Source organism: Mytilus edulis, chromosome 7 (genome assembly GCF_963676685.1).
Source record: "Mytilus edulis chromosome 7, xbMytEdul2.2, whole genome shotgun sequence".
Classification (NCBI taxonomy): Eukaryota; Metazoa; Mollusca; class Bivalvia; order Mytilida; family Mytilidae; genus Mytilus; species Mytilus edulis.
Genome location: NC_092350.1, coordinates 29,067,706 through 29,089,304, shown reverse-complemented (window position 1 = coordinate 29,089,304; position 21,599 = coordinate 29,067,706). Strand labels below are relative to the sequence as shown.

At 31.9% G+C, this 21,599-nt stretch overlaps 1 protein-coding gene across 1 annotated transcript in view; it reads right to left on the bottom strand.

Moving 5' to 3' along the window:
- Positions 1 to 21,599, bottom strand: part of LOC139483068 (uncharacterized) — a 115,471-nt gene that overhangs the window by 59,222 nt on the left and 34,650 nt on the right. Inside the window, exons 23-30 of the mRNA XM_071267096.1 lie at positions 17,745 to 17,787; positions 16,685 to 16,848; positions 15,296 to 15,469; positions 14,792 to 15,001; positions 14,222 to 14,264; positions 13,525 to 13,682; positions 8,295 to 8,459; positions 6,096 to 6,305 (exon numbers count right to left, since the gene is read on the bottom strand). Coding sequence (XP_071123197.1) covers positions 6,096 to 6,305; positions 8,295 to 8,459; positions 13,525 to 13,682; positions 14,222 to 14,264; positions 14,792 to 15,001; positions 15,296 to 15,469; positions 16,685 to 16,848; positions 17,745 to 17,787 — 1,167 coding nt within the window. The remainder of the gene's footprint in view (positions 1 to 6,095; positions 6,306 to 8,294; positions 8,460 to 13,524; positions 13,683 to 14,221; positions 14,265 to 14,791; positions 15,002 to 15,295; positions 15,470 to 16,684; positions 16,849 to 17,744; positions 17,788 to 21,599) is intronic.

Here is a 21,599-nt window from a genome sequence, read left to right as displayed (position 1 = left end):
AAACAGATCATCAAAAAATGAAAAATGACGTTATTTGAATGAATAAGATAGAATCAGATAGAACTAGGACAATATTGTGCACTAGTTTATGATTTTGACAATATTGATGAGATAGATAATGAAGATATTCAAATGAGAATTAATCACCAACTTTTTCTTGAAACTTTATTAATGGAAATCAGGGGGAAAAGTATTTCTTATTCCAGTTACAAAAAAAGGGAATCTGAAAAAAGGGAAACAACTTTACGAAATGAAATTATACAGTTAGAGGAGAATGTTGACGAACTTTCAATAACTAAACTTGAGAGCAAAAGAAATGAACTTGAGCAATTACGTAATAAAAAATTAAAGGGTGAAATACCAACAAATTATTTTTGTGGACTGGAGTCAAAAAATTTGATGAGTAACATTATACCAAAAATTGAAAGAAATAATGGGGAAATACTTACTGATCAGAACAAAATTTTAAAAGAAGTAAAACTTTTCTATGAAAATTTATATAAGAAGAGAGATAACTCAAGTTCAGTAGCTGATCTGAAAGAAGATCTTAAAAATGTAAATGTTCCAATACTTTCTAATGATGATAAGGAGAGCTTGGAGGGTAAAATCACAGTCAAAGAGGCTGGACAGGCATTAAAAAATATGAAAAATAATAAAACTCCTGGCTCTGATGGCTTTTCTACTGAATTTTTAAATTTTTTTTGGAAAGATCTCCATTTTTTTGTGGTTGAATCTTTAAATTATGGTTCAGAACAGGATGAATTGTCAGTAACACAAAAGCAAGGAATTATTACTTGCCCGCCAAAAGGAAATAAACCACGTCATTTTTTGAAAAATTGGCGTCCTATTTCACTTTTAAACACTGTCTATAAAATTGGGTCAGCAGTAATTGCAAACAGATTTAAGACTGTCCTTAACAAACTTATTAATCTTGATTAGACTGGTTTTATCAGTGGGAGGTACATAGGAGAAATATAAGGCTTTGATATGATATCATGCAATACACAGAAGATCACGAAATACCTGGACTCTTTTTGTTAATTGATTTCGAAAAGGCTTTTGATTCTATTTCTTGGGATTTTTTGCTAAATGTTTTAGAGTTCTTTAATTTTGGGGAATCAATTATCAACTGGATAAAAGCTTTTTATAATAATATCAAGTCTGCAGTTATACAAGGGGGTAACCTTTCTGAATTTTTTAACATAGGTCGAGGCTGCCGACAAGGTGATCCCCTTTCACCTTATCTTTTCATCCTTTGTGCTGAGATTCTTGCACTAAAGATAAGAGGAAATAAGGAAATTAGTGGTATTAAAGTAACTCAAGTTGAGTATAATTGTGGTGTTCAGTATATCAGACAAGCTAGTTTATATATCAAAAACAGTTTTTGGAAAGATGTATTCAGAGCATGGGAAATGATTACTGATAAAGAAAGAAATATGGACTATGAATATTTTTTATCAAGTCCTATTTGGTTTAACAATATGATCAGAATTGGTAATAAACCTGTTTTTTTTTATATCAACATTGGTTTAATTATGGTTTACAATATGTTAATGATGTAATAGATGAACATGGATGTTTTATTTCATTAGAATTGATACAGCAATGTTATGATATCAATGTAAATTATCTGAATTACATGGGTGTTATTTCTGCTATTAAAAAAGCAGCAAACAATTACAAAAAAGGTTCATATAAGTTATGTTGTTCATTTATTCCAGCTTGCTTACAAGTCTTTTTTAAAAGTAGAAAAGGTACTAAAGATATGTACAAAATACTCATAAGTAACAAGGTGACTCCAACAGGACAACTGAAGTGGAGTGAAATATTAGGTGAAGATCTCATTTGGAAACATATATTCAAACTACCTTTTACAGTCACTGTCAATACAAAACTACAGTGGCTTCAGTACAGAATCAACCATAGAATTCTTGCCACAAATAAATTTTTATGTAAAATCAAACTTATCGATAACCCTCTATGTACTTTTTGTAAATTAGAAGATGAAACTGTTGAACATATTCTGTGGAATTGTGAAATTATCCAAATTTTTTTACAAGATGTAGATTATTGGTTCTTATCTGGTGGGGTAAGCCTGCCATTGAATAAGTTGAATTTTATTTTTGGAGATATATCAAAAGTTCGAAAAGGTGACCAATATAATTTGATTTTTCTATACATGAAACAATATATATACAACAGTAGATATTTTTTAAAAGATCTTTCAGTCAGTGCCATTAAAGAAAAGTTAAAATATATGACATGTGCAATTTAGAAAAAATAATGGCAGTCAAAAGTAAGAGACAAAAACACTTTGATACCATGTGGAATGCATTTAAAGTATTATTTTTATAATTCAATTTGTCATTTGTTTTTACAATCTATATTTATTGTCAAAACTAACATAAGATATTATTGTATCTAATAGCACAATTTATTATGTACTGAAAATCTTACGGGATATTTTTTAACCTCTTGCTTTTTTTCTTTTTTTTTTTATAAAATTCTTTAAAATTCTCAAGTGCCACACAGTGGTACATAAACATTTAACTCTAATTATATTTTCTTCTGTTTCTTCTTGCTTCTTTTTTTTTCATATAAATAGAAACAAATTCATTTACAACAATGTTTATTGCCATAAATAAATATATATTTAAATATATCGCTAATATTACTGTATGTATGTTTGATGTGTTGTATTTGTTGTAAATCTTGAAAATAATAAAAATTAGAATAAAAAAAAAAAAAAAAAAAAAAAAGAAAGAACTAGGACTTGAACTAAATACTGATATTGCACTTAATAACAATGCACATTTCAATATTTATTAATAGCAAAGTAAGGCAGCAATTAACTACATTATAAAGCTATGTCCGGTTTGTTTTGAATCTAACTTCAAACGTAAAATATCGCACTGATTACGTTGAACAACATAAAATCTAATAAATGAATGCGGTGATTAATATTATTTACCATAACACATAAATATAATAGAAAAGAAGTCAACACATTTGACAAAATCCGATGAGAATTACAAATAAAACATTAAACATTTAAACTAAATAGATGAATTTGTGAAGTACCGTAACACGTCTTATAGTAATGCGAATTCACACTCAGCAAAACAGTTACAATCGGGAATAAGTCACGTTTGGTAATTAAAAGATTAGACGACATAATGACAAACAACAATCTACCATGTGGTAAAAATGTCCTTAGTTAGTTTGGTCAAAGATACATCGCACGGATCCACCAATTCGTGATGGTGTCCATAAAATTTACGGAGTGTCAATTTTAATCTGTCCTCCTCATAACTTTGTTGGAGCAGTTTTTGCGTAAGGAGCACACTCCTGTATATGAAGTCCGTATAGTGTGAACAAGCACGAGAATAACGTATCAATTGTGATATGTAAACACCATACGAAGGGGCAGAGGGTATGTTACTGCTAAGAAATGGGAAATTGATAATTGGGAAGTTGCAATCGTCCCGTTTATCATAGATTTTCGTGTGAAGCCATTCATCTACGTCAATATTGAGGAAAAGATCAAGGTATGAAGCAGTCCTTCTAGTATCAGTAGTATCCGAAATTTCAAGTTCACTTGGATATATGAGATGTAGGTATTGGCTGAAATATGGGTTATTCAATGATAGAACATCATCAATATATCGGAAAGTAAAATTAAAGAATTTCGCAAGGTGCTTTTTCTTTTTGTCTTTTAGAAGGTTCTGAATGAATTCTGCTTCATACGAGTACAAAAACAAATCAGCCAGCAGGGGTGCACAATTAGTACTCATTGGAATACCGACTGTCTGTTGAAATATAAATCCTCCAAACTCAACAAATATATTGTCGATCAAAAAGTCCAGCATTTTGATAATATCATCTTCAGTATACTTTCTGGAAGATTCAGTGTGATTCTTCACAAAATATGCATTATTGTAACCCAAAACAAGAAATTTGTATCTACGATTCCCATTTTTATAGAAAAAGCTCTGTTTTATGAGATGGTGAAGTCGATCTTTCAACTGAGCATGGGGAATAGTAGTATATAGCGTAGAAAAATCAAAAGTTTTTATGTTGCTGCAAAATTGCAAAGATTGTGATCGAAGGTTAAGCAGTAGTTCTTTCGAATTTTTGAGAATCCACATCTGGTTAACACCATTGGTAAAATATATCTCATCACAATATTTTTGAAGCCCATCTTTAACTGTCGAAAGAATAGTAGTCAGTACTTTAGAAAGATGTTTAGTCGAACATTTTGAAGACCCAGCTATTTATCGTTCTTTATATGGGGTTTTGTGTAATTTAGGTATCCAGTATAATGAAGGCAAGTTTTCTTCGTTTTCTTTGATGTTGATACCAAAAGAAAGAAGGACAGATTTATGATTTTGTAAAATTTCGTCCTTGGTAAATGATGTTAAAGAATATGTAGGATTACCAGTAGTTTTATCTATTCCAAGCTCTGTAGTGAGACATTGCATATAATGTTTTTTACATATGAAGACAATATTATTGGAGGCTTTATCTGCTGGAACAACGACATATTTGTCATGCAAAGAGGATAAAGCATCCACAACCTCCGGATTCTTGAAAGGGTTAGAAACTCCAGTACTCATATTACATCGTAGATTTCGTATGCGCCTCTGAATGCATGATCGAATAACTTTGATCCATTCAGACAAAGTGTCCAGTTCTGGTTCGTGTGGTTCGCGCTTTACCCATTTTCTTGCATAGTCCTCAACTGCATCCATCAGTAACTTGAATATCTTTTTCCAGTTGATGGGCTGGGGGATTCTATATTTTGGTCCATTGGCTAACAACTCTCTTAGTTGTTCATTGGTAACGATGCCAAGTTTACCAGTAGTAATATGACCAGCTGGACTGTAATTGTATTGTGACGATGCACATGAGCAATCCGGAGGCTTGAATTTTGTATCTTTGAGGTTAAAAGCCTCTAAAACTCTTTTGTGGTTGAAAATCTTGGATGCAATAGACGTTGTGTAAGTATAAGAAATAACAGGTGTAGCTTTATTTTTGAAGTAATCAGGTATAGTTTTTTGTACAGATTTTTGATGGAAAATATTGCTAATATTTACAGCATCTAAACCTTTATTGGCGAATTCTACCTTAAAAAATAACGTTTTTCCTCACTATTGGATGTAGTCGATAACCAGTCACCAAAGTGATTTGAAATCTTCGCAGAGTACTTTATATTACTGATAGAGAACTGAAAAATCCCCCCATTACTTAGAGAACTTATATTTTTTTTCTTGAGGAGCTTCAATCAATATAATAATCTTTATTGCAAAATTACACCCATAAGGGTCAAGCAATAAAATCCACCATTATTTTATACAATACAATGCAATACAATGTAATACTACACAATATATATAATAATAGAACATATTAGAGTTCAATTATAAATGTAAATAAACAAACCCATCATAAGCTTGTCTGACATGGGTCTGACTCCCTCAGTTCTAAAGACTGCTTAATGAAGACTCCAATATGACAAACAAGTTCAGGGATGGGGTTTAGAATGTGTTTTTACATACACAAAACATACATAAACATAAACAATTCACCAAGGTTTCAGGAAAACTGCTTAAAGCATTTCTTGAGTTAGAATACTGGATCCCCCACTTTTAACCAAAAAAAACCCATTATAACTCAGAAAACGTAAAATCTGAAATTTACAGAAATCAAAAGATAATACTAATTCTCCGCTGTTTTTCGCAAATTGGTAAAAGCGTTTTGATTTCATGACAGACATTTGATCATACCAAGATGTCTATTATATTACAAAATCTTAAATTATTAGACTAAGTGTAAATACACAGGAAATACTTGAGATTAAGATTATTCCATAATCCATATTCATACATCTTCATTTCATTCTTGTATACTTGTATCAAGTAGAAATAAAGTAAAAGCAATGCTATCAGAATGGGCAACTAATGCTGCTTAATAAGGTATCAAATTATTTATCAATAAATCCACAAAATAATTTAAGATATGTTTTTAAATAGAACAAGAAGGAAAGGATATATGATTTGGGGAAACTGACTAACTAAACTAAACTAATATCTTACCCCATTTAAAATCTGTCAAAGTTGTATTGTAAAAAGCTTTTTCTATTCCAATGCTTAGTTTACTACTGCAAGGATCCAGTTCGAAATATATTTGGACTGTTCTCTGTAGAAATTCATTTTTCACACAACATGTAAGTCCCAAGCAAGTCTCAAATATGTGACAAGCCACTAACGAAGACAAGTTTGGTAAACTCATATTAAATGCACATTCTGAAAATAAAAATACATATTTCATAATGTTAAGCACACAGTTCTTTGGATCCCTCACTTAAATTGTAAAATACTGGCCAAAATGTGTCACTGAAATCGAAAATTTTATAACATTTGATGTTCAATTTGACTCAAACTCGAATCTATATATATCGGGTTCCTACTTATTACTTCAATTTGCATGAAAAAAAACACCTGTGCCACGAGTAAAATTTATATAAAAATAAGAAGATATGGTCTGATAGCCAATGATACATTTCTCCAATTGAGACCAAATGACAAAAAAAAACCAGTTAAAGCTCACCATACGGCCTTTCAAAAATTGAGCAAAACCATATGCATACTGCGCAGTCGCCCATTTCAACTTTTTTATTATTCTAAGGCACATGTTACTAAGATAAGGGAAAACACTTTCTTATGGCAGTAATGGTGTTGACATGAATATCAATAATGTGGTCATTTTTATAAATTTCCTGTTTACAAAACTCTATTTTTTTTCTCGAAAAACTAAGGATTTTCTTATCCCAGGCATAGACTTCCTTATCACTGAAGAGACATGTATTGTCGAAATGCGCATTTGGTGCAGGAAAATTGGTACCGTTAAAGTTATTACTACCACTGGGTCGATGCCTCTGCTGGTGAACTTTTAGTCACCGAGGGTATCACCAGCCCAGTAGCCAGTACTTCGGTACTGGCATGAAAATCCGGTTTTTTTTGTGTTATTAAAATTTGCTGTTACATAATTTTAGAAATTAATATAAATTGAGGAATGTATCTCCCTCATGCGAAGCTCTGATTCCTTTTGCTTTGTTATAAATATTGTTAAAATTTACTCGATTAATCTGCATCTGAAAAGTATAGAAATGATTATACAAAACTGATTAGTGGCAAAAAAATCAAATTCGATATAGTCAATATGCATATAAAAAAAAGAGTTGTGTGGTAAAAAACTACAAATAAAACAAAATAACTATAATATAAGGCATATATAGTGCAACATACAGTCTGCAACAACGGACAAGTATCTTTACAGTGTGTTAAGGTCTGCATAGATTCAAAACAGTCAAAGATCTGTCATCGATATCAAATTTTGAATATATAAAAAACAACATGATAATATGATATAAAGACAAACAACCACTGACGAGGTTTCTCCCTAATAAAAGGCACACGAATATGTGACAGGATCAAACTAATTCGTACTAAGATCTTAAACCTCCGATGAAAGTTTTAACAGGAAACATCCCACATCACTAGGGTTTTACTTAAAATTGTTAAATGAACTGTTAACTCAGAAATTTATTTCGCTTGTGAATAATATTGAAACTAAAATATTATATTGAAATTAAGACAGCAATACTTGAATATGTATATTATGCTTTTAAAATACTCGAGACTGAAGAAAGAGAGTCAAACAACTGTATACTAATTTGCATTGTCTTATATTACTGGTTCCCCTTAATCTTAGTTTACCACAAACTTTGAAAACATAAAATATGCAATCGTTTCATATATTAATCGTTAGTGGTTCATCTTAATCTGACATAGTCACACATTTATCATTTAAACTACGAAATTGTTAAAAAGTGAAAAGACCATGATTGAGGAAGACAGAGCTAAATAATCTCCATAGAAATAAGACGTGTTAATGCTCATTGCAAGACTATTGTACAGCGATATACTACTGTTGCCACTATTTAAATATTTGAACATAATTTAATACCAATACATGATTTGATAGAAGAAGAACAAATATTTGCACTTTTAATCAATGCCACCAAAACTTAAGCTGACCATAAACTTATCTAGACAAAGAACTATTGATACATTGAATAGGTGCTTACACCCATTTAGGAAAAAAACAAATTAATCCTGTTGAAAAAACTGTCTTGATATCTCCCGGAGTTTGGTCAATTTAGTTTTTTAAAAAGTTTCTGATTTCTTTTTTTCGAAAATGTTTAAGGTTACATGTATAATATAACAACATACCTTTAGACCAATCTCCGTTGTATGGAGGAGATACCCTTTGGCACATTTGGTCTTCCAGATATGCTGCTAGATTTGTTTCCTCATAGAGTCGATATAAAATGTATGAAGGTAAAGAAGCATCAGGTGTTAAGTGTCTGTTTATCATCCATTGATATAGTGAGAAATCTAAATTAATAAAAGTGAAATATATTCATAACATTGTGGAGCATACATTTACTTTTCTACATTGGCTAGAGGGATAGGGGGAGGGTTGAGATCTCATAAACATGTTTAACCCCGCCGCATTTTTGCGCCTGTCCCAAGTCAGGAGCCTCTGGCCTTTGTTAGTCTTGTATTTTTTTAATTTGAGTTTCTTGTGTACAATTTGGAAATTAGTATGGCGTTCATTATCACTGAACTAGTATATATTTGTTTAGGGCCAGCTGAAGGACGCCCCCGGGTGCGGGAATTTCCCGCTACATTAAAGACCTGTTAGTGACCTTCTGCTGTTGTTTTTTTTCTATGGTCGGTTGTTTTCTCTTTGACACTTTCCCCATTTCAATTCTCAATTTTATTGGATACCGTGGAAAATATATGAATAGAATTTAAAAATTAGTATAATCCTACATTAGAACATACAAATGATACACCAATGATCTTTAATTGAATAAAAAAAAAACGCTGTTAAATTCGAATTTATTTCAAAAACAGTTGCACGGAGACTTGTGTCTTGCCAACAATTGCTGTCGTGAGTTTATAACTGTAATATTGACTTCAAAAATAACTAGTTCCATTTAGTAAAACTTGAAAAGGAAAACAATTGTTTGATTGCTATATCTAGATTGTAGGTGCTGAGTCATAAATGTTTTGAAAAAGCTAGAAATTTTCACAAAAGAAATAAAATAACAAAAATACCGAACTCGAAGGAAAATTCAAAAATGAAAGTCTTTTGTCAATTGGCAAAATCAAAAGCTCAAAAATATCAAACATATAGAAACAACTGTCATATTCCTGACTTTTTACAGGCATTTCTTTATATAGAAAATATTGGTTTAAATCTAGTTTTATACTAGCTTGTATGGCAGTTGCACAGAATTCCAATTAATTTGGTAAAAAAACCTATTTTTTACTGCACCTAACACTACAAACCATTAAAGTCTGAAATGACCTATATCTATACTCGACTGTACTGATTTTTACTCGACCAGTCTGCAATGATCTGACGTTTACTTGACATTACGCGACCCCAGTCTGAACCATACTCGACTGTACTGAAACAGTCTGAACCCATTCTCGACCCGTACTTGACCAATTTTCCAGTCTAAACCATACCTAACCAAAGGTCTGAACAATACTCAATCAGTCTGAACCATACTAGACCAAATAATCTCTACTTTTTTAACTGTTAAAATAAATTTCTTTTTAACTGACATGTATGACAACATACAAGCCAACAAAATAAACAAATTGTTTAACCTTATATTAGAAATATATCTATCATTATATTTAGGATAAAAAAATATATTATATATAATTAATATCAAAAAGAGATAAAATTAAAGAAATAAATACAATTGTTTTTCTGATTAGTGGTGAAATATTAAGTATATCCTCTGCTTGGGGCAAACTTATAAATAAGATCACACCTGGTCAGAAGTATTAAATTTTAAATAACATTTATTCAAAATTGCAACATTCTGTTACTTAAATAACAAGGCCTTTCGAATGTACTAGATAAGTAATACACGAATTTAAGAAAAAAGGGCTTTCTTTTTACCTGTAAAACACACATGTACTGAGGTAATTAGACCATCTAAAAGTACGAAAGCCGAAAAGGATCATTCAAAATTCAAAATTCATAATTCATAATTCAAAATTCAAAATTCAAAACTCATCGTGAATGACGTCACTCAAATATAAAAAGACTATGTCTAATACATGTAGGCAAATATTTCTATAGTCCCGTCGACTTAGGTCGGGGTAATATAGTTTTACACTTGTCCTTCATTCCGCCATTCTGTCATTCAATATAACGAAGAGTTATAAGGACTTAATTCTAAACGTCTTCACATAATGAGCTCACATGATGGTTATCTAATATAATACTTTAGTCATGCTTCATTGATTCACTTTATAACCAACAAAGTTTTTCCCACAAAAAAGGGGGCGGGCACCCTGTCCCTTAATCCGTCTCTGTCAGTTTTTAGTTAGTTACATGAAAAAATGAGCGGCAGATTGAATACTAAAGTTAATCTTAATATTTTTTAATCTGCGATAAATATTCTGTTACTGAGTGGAAATCAACACGATCTTCGCTTAATTATTAATATTTTAACGGTAAACGCATTGCCTACTTATTCTTGAAAATTTTAAAGGATATAGAAAAAAAGCAGAAGATAATGACATGTAGTATGACTCTTTTTTACATTCTTTATTCATTATTCAGTCGCTGTTAAATTTATACAGACATTCAAGTACAAAGTGTGGGTAGAACATGCATGTTTAGTAGAAACCCTCAATTAAGAAAAGTAAATAATTCAGAAATAATTCTATCATGCCATGCTCTATGCCCATTTTAACATGGGAAGGCATTATATTGGTAATATCTCAATACCGAGCGTTAGCATGGTATAAAATGATTACAAATATAATCAAATTGAGAATGGAAATGGGGAATGTGTCAAAGAGACAACAACCCGACCATAGGCATATAACAAACAACAGCAGAAGGTCATCAACAGGTCTTCAATGCAGCGAGAAATTCCCGTACCCGGAGGCGTCCTTCAGCTGGCTCCTAATCAAATATATATACTAGTTCAGTGTTAATGAACGCCATACTTAACTCCAAATTATACACAATAAACTAAAGAAAAAATAGTACAAGACTAACAAAGGCCAGAGGGACAGGCGCAAAAAATGCGGCGGGGTTAAACATGTTAATGAGATTTTAATCCTCCCCCTATACTTCTAGCCAATGTAGAAAAGTAAACGCACACCAATACACACATTAAAATTCAGTTCAAGAGAAGTCCGAGTCTGATGTCAGAAGATGTAACCAAAGAAAATAAACAAAATGACAATAATACATAAATAACAACATACTACTAGAGGTTAACTTACATGCCAGCTCCAGACTTAAATGGTTTTACACTAGTAATTCGTGGGGCCTTTATAGCTTGTTGGTCGGTGTGAGCCAAGGCTCCGTGTTGAAGGCCGCACCTATAATGGTTTACTTTTATAAACTGTTATTTGGATGGAGAGTTGTCTCATTGGCACTCATACCATCTAATTGAGTTCATCTTATTACTTCCGATATATTGACAAAGCTAGCTTAAAAGTTTAAACATATAAACTTTAAAAACCAAGTCCTTCAGTATCTTTACTGATTTAAACATTCAAGGAAAATCCTTACAGTCGTGACAGTACCACATCAAGTATCCTGACCAACTGACCTTTGTCATGGAGTTTAATTACTTTCTCTCTAGACAAAACAAATAGGCATAACTAATTTTTATTACCCTACACCACAAGACATCGTTACTTGTCTTAATTAATCTGGCAGTTCAACTTTAACTGCAGATGATAAAACTAAATAAGCCTTGTGTCATTAATTTTCTCTGTGCACAAATAAACAGTTATACAGCAAATGAACTACAGGTAAATATTTTACAAACATTAAAATATTCCAATATCAAAAAGGTATTGGTTATTTATATTTTGCCAAAAATGCTCCTGTTTCTTTTATTTAAACTTATAGTTGTTGAGTGGATACCGTTTTTCAAAGAGTCCTATTCATCCTATTTTTTTTTTGTAATTGCAACAAAATTGTTAGCTAATTTTGTTAAGCCTTTTTCTAATTATTATTCATTATTTCAATTAATAAATTAGTATACATTTCTTAACATTATAATAAATACTTATATCTAAACCAGCAGCAATCTTTCACCGAGGTAAGTTGAGGCGCAGAGACCACGTGACAAAGAAACGACGAGATCGGAATCGGAATTCTTGATGTGAAAATTTTGAGTTTTGAATTATGAATTTTGAATTTTGAATTATGAATTTTGAATTTTGAATTTTGAATGACCCTTTTCGGCTTTCATATTAAAGTGCTATGGAAATTCTATTATCATGATTATATTAAATTATTGGTTTGATAACATTATTTGATCAGCTTGTTTTATTTATATTTAAAAGTTGATATATATTATTATGTGTTGATTAATATTGTGTTGAAGTTAAATTATGATTAATTATTGTGAAATTTAAATTTCAATACTATATTGAATACATTTTAATTTCAAGTTGTTGTTCAAACTTCATTTTTATTAAAAACGTTTCCTAAATTGATAAAATTCAGTTGATAGATACAAAGAATAGGTCTAGGTTGGTAAAGACTTGGTCGAGTATGGTTATTTTATCGTGTCCTTTATATGACGATTTTAGAAAAAAATTATTGATGAAGCAACACATTTTAATAGTGATTTTATGTCTTTTGATGATAAACAGAAATTATTGTTTTTATTTACAGATAATAATATGATTCGTAGCTGTGCCAAAGCCTGTAATCTTATTTTAAATAGACGTAGAAATGTTTTATACTGTAAATAATGTTAATGTCAATATGTTTTATAATAGATGAATTCTTTATATAATTTTTAATGTTATAGTCTATTGTAATTCTGTACAGAATGGCTCTCTTTTTATATTTATATATTCTTACATTTAATGTAATGTTGTATTATATATTAATGAGAGATGAGACTTAAATAAAATATTGAATTGAATTGAATGGTTCAGACTAGGTCGAGTACGGTTCAGACTAGGTCGAGTATGGTTCAGACTAGGTCGAGCATGGTTCAGACTCGTATAAAATGGTTAAGTACTGGTCAAGTACAAATTCAGACTGTTTAGTATGGTTCAGACTACAGTCGAGTATTATCAAGTAAATGTCAGACCAATTCAGACTGGTTCAGTAAAACTCAGTACAGTCGAGTACAGATATAGCCCATTTCAGACTTTTACTGGTTTGTAGTGTAATTGTTTATGATGTCAAAAATGACAAAATGAAGGATCTCTCTGTCTCAGGTTAATTGATAAATAAAACAAATATGACCTTCAGTATCTCATCAAGTACCACCTGCCTCATATTAATTTGGTTATACAAAGGGAATAAACACATTAAAATTGCATTTCCAACAAAACCAACAATATTTTCTTGTTACTCAATTGCATTGTTTACAATGTTTACCTTCAATGAAAAAGTCTGATTTCCATTCACACGGCCTCTTTTGTAATAGGTAGTTTTCAAACAGAACATAAGAAGTAGGTTCGTCAGCCTGGATATATACACTCTGATTCAGATTCAGTAAGTACTTTTTTTCTTCATATAAATTTTCTAAAGAAAACCTGAATTAAAACAAGTGCCAAATAATAAAAAAGACGGAAGATCAGTTAGTAAGTTTACACATTGTATACTATTTCTACTATTTGATTTAAATATAATAAAATGAATCAGTGTTTTTGCACAGTTGAGTTTAATACTTTTCCCGTTATATCTAACAAGACGAGAAACATCATATACAAATGGGTAGCAATGCATCCCCCAATTATGAGCAGAAACTGTACATCTGATAGATCTAAATTTGTAGATCTGAAAGGCATTTTTTATGATTTATTTCCCCTGATACCTATCCAAAAAACTACACCAATCCACCCCACCTGTCAATTATAAACTAGAATTGCCCAATAGGAGGTCACACCATTTAAATCCTTATAATTGAGGACCTTGAATTGGAAAAATGTACAAAAGTTATGTAGATACAAATGAACAAGTCAATAACAAGAAATGTGTGTGCTTTAAAAATAATCATACTTTATAATCTACAGTACAATAACCAAAAAATGTGAATCAATATTATTCATGCACCAACTTTAAATATACATACGAAATTTCCATGACTCCATACAAATCAAACTGTTTCTGATGACCTGTAAACACAACAAATTTGTACATGTAATGCCTCTTTTAATTCCTATGTTTGTGCAGTGATATATAACTAAACTGTCTAATATGTTTTACCAATGATTTCTATATCAGTAATTTAAGAAAGTGTTGCAGTGCAATAATTGTTAAATGATTATCTATATAAATTTTTAAAATTTAAATCAACAAAATAACATTTGATTAACAAATAAACAACAGGTGGTACAACATTAGATGATAGACTGTACAGCGAAGGAGACTATAAACTCCAAAAAAATTGTAAACAGAGCCAAAAAACATATCAAAAGACTTTGTACAATATGAAACTTAAGCCATCAAATGTTTCGTCGACATTTTTTAGGTCTATTTGACTACACTGTAACACTTTTGAGCGTGTGACAATCATTTTGAACTTCTTATTATAAACAACTCATTTATTATCCATGTTTGGCATGAACGATTATTCATAAATAACATTACATTGGAAAATAAAAATGGGAAAATATCCATTACATGTATATAGAATACATACCCCATTCAAAATGGAATAGATCAACTTCAAAAAGTAATCTCTCAATGGCTACAGTCAATTTAAAATCACATGGATCGAGTATTAGTTTAACCTCAAGGGATCTTGCAATGATTTCCGTTTCTGTACAACAGGAGATTTCAGTACACAATTCTCCAACATGACAGACAACATCTTGAGGTATGGTGTAAATAGGCAAAACTTTTTTACAACCTAAAAAACAGATTTCCTAAAGACTCAATCAGATAATTACATCTCCAATATTTTTTTGTGAAACTCACATTTAAACATTAAGAAAATCAAATAGATTTGTTGATTTAAATTGAAACATTCTAAATACTTTGTACTTACAAAGTACGATGTAGTTAGATCGCACTATGTATAACGAGAAATTACAAAAATCAGGTCAATACCTAATAATTGTGAAAATCATTACGAATAGAGGTAGTGGGCAAGTCTCTGTTTTGTAGAAATGATAGCTATTTTGTTTCAAAATGATTTAAATACCTGAACTAAACCCTTGTATATTTTGGCTATACGGTTCCCTGTATTTGTCACATTTGTCTTTTTGTAAGTATGGTTTGATTCCTAAGGCTTCTGTCAGTCTCAAAATTTCTGTGGGATGTAAATTCTGCCCGTCTTGTATATTATTATCTGCTTTCCACTTTCCCACTGAAAAATCTATTAGATAAACAAAATACAAATTTGTTAAACACATTTTTTTCTCAATATAACATGTATAACGGGAATATAAACAATTGTCATATGAGTTGGAGTTTTAACAAGCTATACAACCAGGTTTTATCCACCTGTTTTTATTTTAAAAGGCAATAATATGGCAGTTTTTTTTTTACTTATTGCCATCATTTGCTTTTGTCAGTTGTAGTGGTCTTTTCTTTTTGAATTTGTCTTGAACATAAGTAGATTTGATATTTACTTTACTGTAAAACATTTAAAAAATAAATCACAAAAATACTGACCACCGAAAAAAATTCAAAACGGAAAGTCCCTAATCAAATGGCGAAATCAAAAGCACAAACATATCAAACGAATGGATAACAACTGCCATATTCCTGACTTGGGCCTTCTTTATATAAATAGTGCAAATAATCATCAAATCATGTTAATAATTTGCTGTGAAGTTGGCTTTAAAGAAAAAAGAGTGTCCATTATATAACTTGAATTACAGTAAAGCATATAACATACAAAAGACAAAAAATGAGTTGTCACACTGAGTAGTCAGAGGATGTAGATTTGCACAATAAAAGGAAGAAAAGTAGTTTTTGTTTGACAAAATATAAGTGTACATTTTATAACTGACTATGCGGTATGGGCTTTGCTCATTGTTGAAGGCCGTACGGTGACCTATAGTTATTAATTTCTGTGTCATTTTGGTCTGTTGTGGACGGTTGTCTCATTGGCAATCATACCACATCTTCTTTTTTATATGTATGTCCGACTTAAAAAAAAAATCATTAACAAAATTTCCCTTAATATTTTGATGTTTTTGAAATTTTAGTTAGTATTGTTAATAATTTTATAAGTTGGAACCTTTCATGATTTTTTTTTTGATTTTTTCATGATTCTACTGGAAAATGCATGATCAATGTTTGATTATGGTAGAGGTTTCAAAATATAAGCAATGAAGTGGATCATTAAATAGGTTCCCTAAAAATTATAAAACAATTTTTTTTCTATTTTTTTTTCTGATTAACACACTTTTTGACGAAACAAAAGTAAAAAATACAAAAGTATTTACTCTATATCCTCATATTTACATGTTATCCTAGGTAAGAAGTTAGCGTCGTTTTATTTTTATGTATTTTCAATTTGTTTCGTGGTGTTTACGTTTTGTTTAGTCTAAAAATAGAATAATTAATCAAATGCAATACTTACTGGCATTTACAAAACCTGTAACCCATTCACATGGTTTCTTTGCAAGAAGAGTCGTTGTTAATACCCTTTGTGAAAACATACACGATCCAGTAGATTCAAAACAAGCGCTTATGTTCATATCAATCTGGAACAATCTGCTACTTGATAGGTCAAAAATAGAGTAGCTATAAGGTACAAAACAATATACTATGTATTAACATTTGAATTAAATTGGGTTATGGCAATCAAGCCATAAGAATTTGATCACATTTTTTTTCGTGTCAATCGAAGGAATATCAATATTTTAGAAATTATATTTATGAAATGCTACATATAATAATGTTCATTACTAGTATCTTTAATGTGGTATATTTGTTTAAATTTATTTATAAATAGGAATATTACAAAGTATTTTATTTGGAAAATTATCTGTTCATCCGAGTGTAAGATCTAAAAATCAAAATCAATTATGGTGAATCTTTACAAGAAAAAAGTATGGTGTGTAATCTTGCTACGACCCCCCCCCCCCCCCCCAAAAAAAAAAGAGGTAATAGAAAACTGAATATAATTTTTTGTAAGTATTAAACTTTTTTGATAATTGTTAGTGTATACTGTACAAGTAATTTATTTTTTCTTTGATGTCAAGTGAAAAGTTTTGTTTTTTGAAATGTACCAGTTTTGAGGGGAGGCTAGGCGACAGCAAATATACTTAACCCCAACATTCTGTATATGCATGTCCAAAGCTATGAGCCTTTAACTCTGTACTTTAGTATGTTGCTGTAAAATCATGAATATATAATTTTTCATTTGTTAGTTTGTATATAAAACAGACCGTTATTTTCCCTCGTTTGAATTGTCATTTTGCGGTCTTTTATAGCTTGCTATGTGATAATAGTGTGATCATTGTTGAAAGGTTGTACTGTCACCTTATTTGGCTAACATCTACGTCATTTGGTTTGTAGTAGCGGGATGACTTTTTCGCAATCATACCGCATCTTCTAATTTATACATACAGTGTATATATAATGTTCCTCTTGAATTGAAAGGAAAATGTAGGTCAACATTGACTAATTTGACTTACTCGATTCGGAATACATTTTCAAGAGAAAATCGAATGAAACGACCTGAAATAATAAAAAAAAACACTTTAAATCTCAGCATTATTTATGATATTAGCAAATCAATTTGACATGATCATCGATACAATTAATCTTTAACTTTCTTTACAAAGTTTTATTCAAAGAACTTTTAATTTTTATTTCCTTATGACTTATATTCGTTTAGGAAACTGGAGATCTATATTATCTATAAATAATATAAACAAGATTGCTGTGTCCAAACTTAATTTCCCCCTTGTAGTATATAAAAGTGTGGAATATAGCGTGTACCACAATGTACCATTGTGATAAAATGGTCAAAATATTATTGAGTGCCAATGATGGCAAACAATAGTACCAAGTATAAAGTAAAATAACAGAAACTCTTTTTAGATATTTCTGTCAAATGATATATGGAGTTACGTCACAAGTTGTTATCGTCACAATATACACCCAAAGTCCCAGTCCCCTTCCAGAACGACAAGAAAACATATAGAAACATACAATCATATTCTATTGAATGGTTTAAGTATAGTAAATAGTTATCAACAGTACTAGGATTATAATTTAATGTGCCAGACGCGAGTTTCGTCTACATAAGACTCACGTTTGTCTTGAATTTGTATACAGTGACTTCCTATATATTATTGATATGGCATTGTAAGTTTATTTTCGAAATTGAGTCTGAATGTCCCTGAGTGTATTCACAACTTCTACTTCTACTTCTACCGGATAATGGCCACAATAAACTAGCTGAATATTTTGCCATGATTTCGGTGCGCATACGGACCCCTCCCCCTCCCCCATATTGTTTGAATTTAGCTTTAAAAGCCTCGACTGACGGCGCTGACACTACCCCAGGAGGGAGACTGTTCCAATCTTTGATTGTTCGTGGAAAGAAAGAAAATTTCCGGTAATCATTTGATGCTGCTGGAATTTGGAAGCTTCTGTCATGCATATTTCTTGACAATTGTTTAGGTGGAATCAAACGATCTTCCTTTGTCACGGCAACTTTTTCGTTTACTATTTTAAAGAGTATGGTTAGTCTTGCATCTTTTCGTCTTTGTTCGAGTGGTCTTCATTCTAGGTGGTTTAGCATCTTGCTTACACTCGAGTGATTTTGGTGTTTATTCATCACATAACGTGCTGCACGTCTCTGGACCATCTCTAGTCGGTCTATTTCTGTTTTGTTGTATGGATCCCATACAGGACTGGCGTATTCTGTTATTGGTCTAACAAGTGTTTTGTACGTACTTTCCTTTACAGACGTTGATCCGATGTTTAGGTTTCTTTTTAGAAAGGCGATTGTTTATTGGCTTTGTTGCAGATGTTGTTAACATGGTCATTCCATTTCAGTTTGGACGTGAATGTGCAGCCAAGGAATTTAGCAATTTTGACAGGTTCTAAAGTGTGACCATGTAGTTTGTATGATGTTGCAATGGTGTTGTTTTTTCGGCTGATGGTGAGTACATTGCACTTGTCTGGGTGGAAGGCCATTTTCCATTTGGTTTCCCATATTGCCAATTTATTTAGATCTTTTTGTAGGTCGTTGGAATCTTTGTCGTTTGATATTGTAAAGTATGCTATGGTGTCATCAGTAAATAGGCGAATAGTAGATTTAATTCCATCAGGCATGTCGTTGATGTAAAACAGGAATATCGAAGACCCAAGGACTGAGCCTTGGGGTACCCCAGATTCTTCATCAGTATGTGATGAGCTCTCTCCATCCACTACTACTGCTTTTGTCCGATGTGATATGACGCTAGCAATCTACCTATTGAACTTTCCTCTGATTCCGTAGTGTTCGAGGTTATAAACGAGTAGACTGTGACCAACTTTGTCGAAAGCTTTATAGAAATCCATAATTAGTACGTCTGTCTGTTTACCTGCACTCATGTTTTTAGTAATGTCGTCCACAAATTCAATTAGTTCGGTTTCACAAGATTGTTTGGAGCGAAAGCCATGTTGTAATGGGTAGAGAATTTGGTGGCGATCTGCATGGTTCATGATATGGCTTGTGATTATGTGCTCTATGAGTTTGCAGTATATACAAGTCAGAGATATTCGTCGGTAGTTCTCTGCTCTATATCTCTCGCCTTTCTTGAAGACTGGGCTAACATTGGCATTCCTCTAGTCAGATGGTACATCCCCTGTTTCGATTGATGTTTGGATAATCAGTGTGAGTATTAGGGCTATTTCCTTCGCCAGTTCTTTCAGTAATCTTGGTCTAATGTTGCCAGGTTCTGCTGCTTTGTTTGAATTTATTTTAAATAAGTAATTTCAATATACCATTCTCTGTTATGGTAAGTTCTTCAGCGGATGGATATTTTCCTGAAATCTGACATCGAGATGAGAACTCATGCTGGTTGTATGTCTCTTTGGTGGATAAATCCGATTGGAACTGTTTATTAAGGATGTTTGCTTGTTCTACCGGGTGTGAGTGTAGTAGTCCCTCGCTTCGTAATGGTGCCACTCCACTGATCTCTGTACGTTTATGTGTTATGTACGTCCAGAACTGTTTCATACTGCTGTATTGGTTATCTTCCTCTTTAGGTGTTACAATGTTCTCAATATATTTCCAGTATGCTCTGCGAAGTTCTCTCTGGACCATTTGCTTGGTTTCTTTAAATTTGGAGTCATTTTTGGATCAGCTGACTTTTTCTTTTTTCTTGTACAGTCTGTCTGGTCGATGGATTAGCTTGCGTATATTAGGAGTGAGACAGGGGAGGCTATCTTTCTGTTTTGCAGTTTTATGCGGGATATGATTATTTACACTCCGGTTAAGCTTGGATTTGAACAATAACCAGAGTTCCTCCACTGAACTACCATTTGCAGCTAATTCTTTGACTCATTGTTTGATAGTTTCCCAATTTGCTTTCCTATACAAGATTATTTTTCTTGGTTTTTGTTTCCTTGATATAGGCTTGGTGTCTATTTCACTGAAGACAATATCATGGTATGACACCACATGAATCACTTTGGTACGATTGAAGCGTGATGGATTGTTTGTGATCACTAGGTCCAATGTATTGGGACCTCTTGTTGGTTCCTCTACCAGTTGCACAAGGCCATTGTCGTCTAAAATGTCGTCAAATTTGTAGTGTTTTTTGGGTAAGTAGAGTCTGGTTTTAGAGTTCTTGTTAACCAGTTCCATACTGGAAGGTTGAAGTCACCACCAACGACAATGAATGCATTTTTCGTTGTACTTGCCCGTTCTAGACTCAGTCCTAGTTCCTCAAGGCTTTCTTCGTTTGCTGTTTTGGGGTTGTAGTATGATGCAAAATACATATCTTTGTTCCCAGCGAGGCTTATTTTAGCCCACACTTTTTAACAATTGGTTTGCAGTTCAGGCACTGGTGTGCTAAGATGGTCGCTATTTATGGCTATAAGCACTCCTCCTCCTTGTAAATTACGATCGTTTCTGTATATATTATAGTTCGGTTGAAATATCTGATTATTTGTTATAGAGGGGTCTATCGATGTTTCTATACATAGGACATGGTCAGGTTTGGTGCTTTCAACTAGGGTTTTAACTAGTCCTTGTTTGGATTTGAGGGACTGAAAATTTACAGTGAGCATCTTGATTAGTATTGGTTTTGCTTTGGCGTGTAAATTATTTCGTTTCTTTCTCTCTGGTGTGGATGCATGCATAGGTTTGATGCAGTCAGATGGAATTGGACTTTGTAGTGATGTATCAGACAGGATACTGAATGAGTTTGATGTTGTCAATACTAGCTCAAAGCATACTGATCTGTAATTTGGGCAGTCATAGATTAGGCAATCCCAGGCTATGCAGCTGTCGTCTGCTAAGATATTGTATGTTTGTGAGCTCATGGATT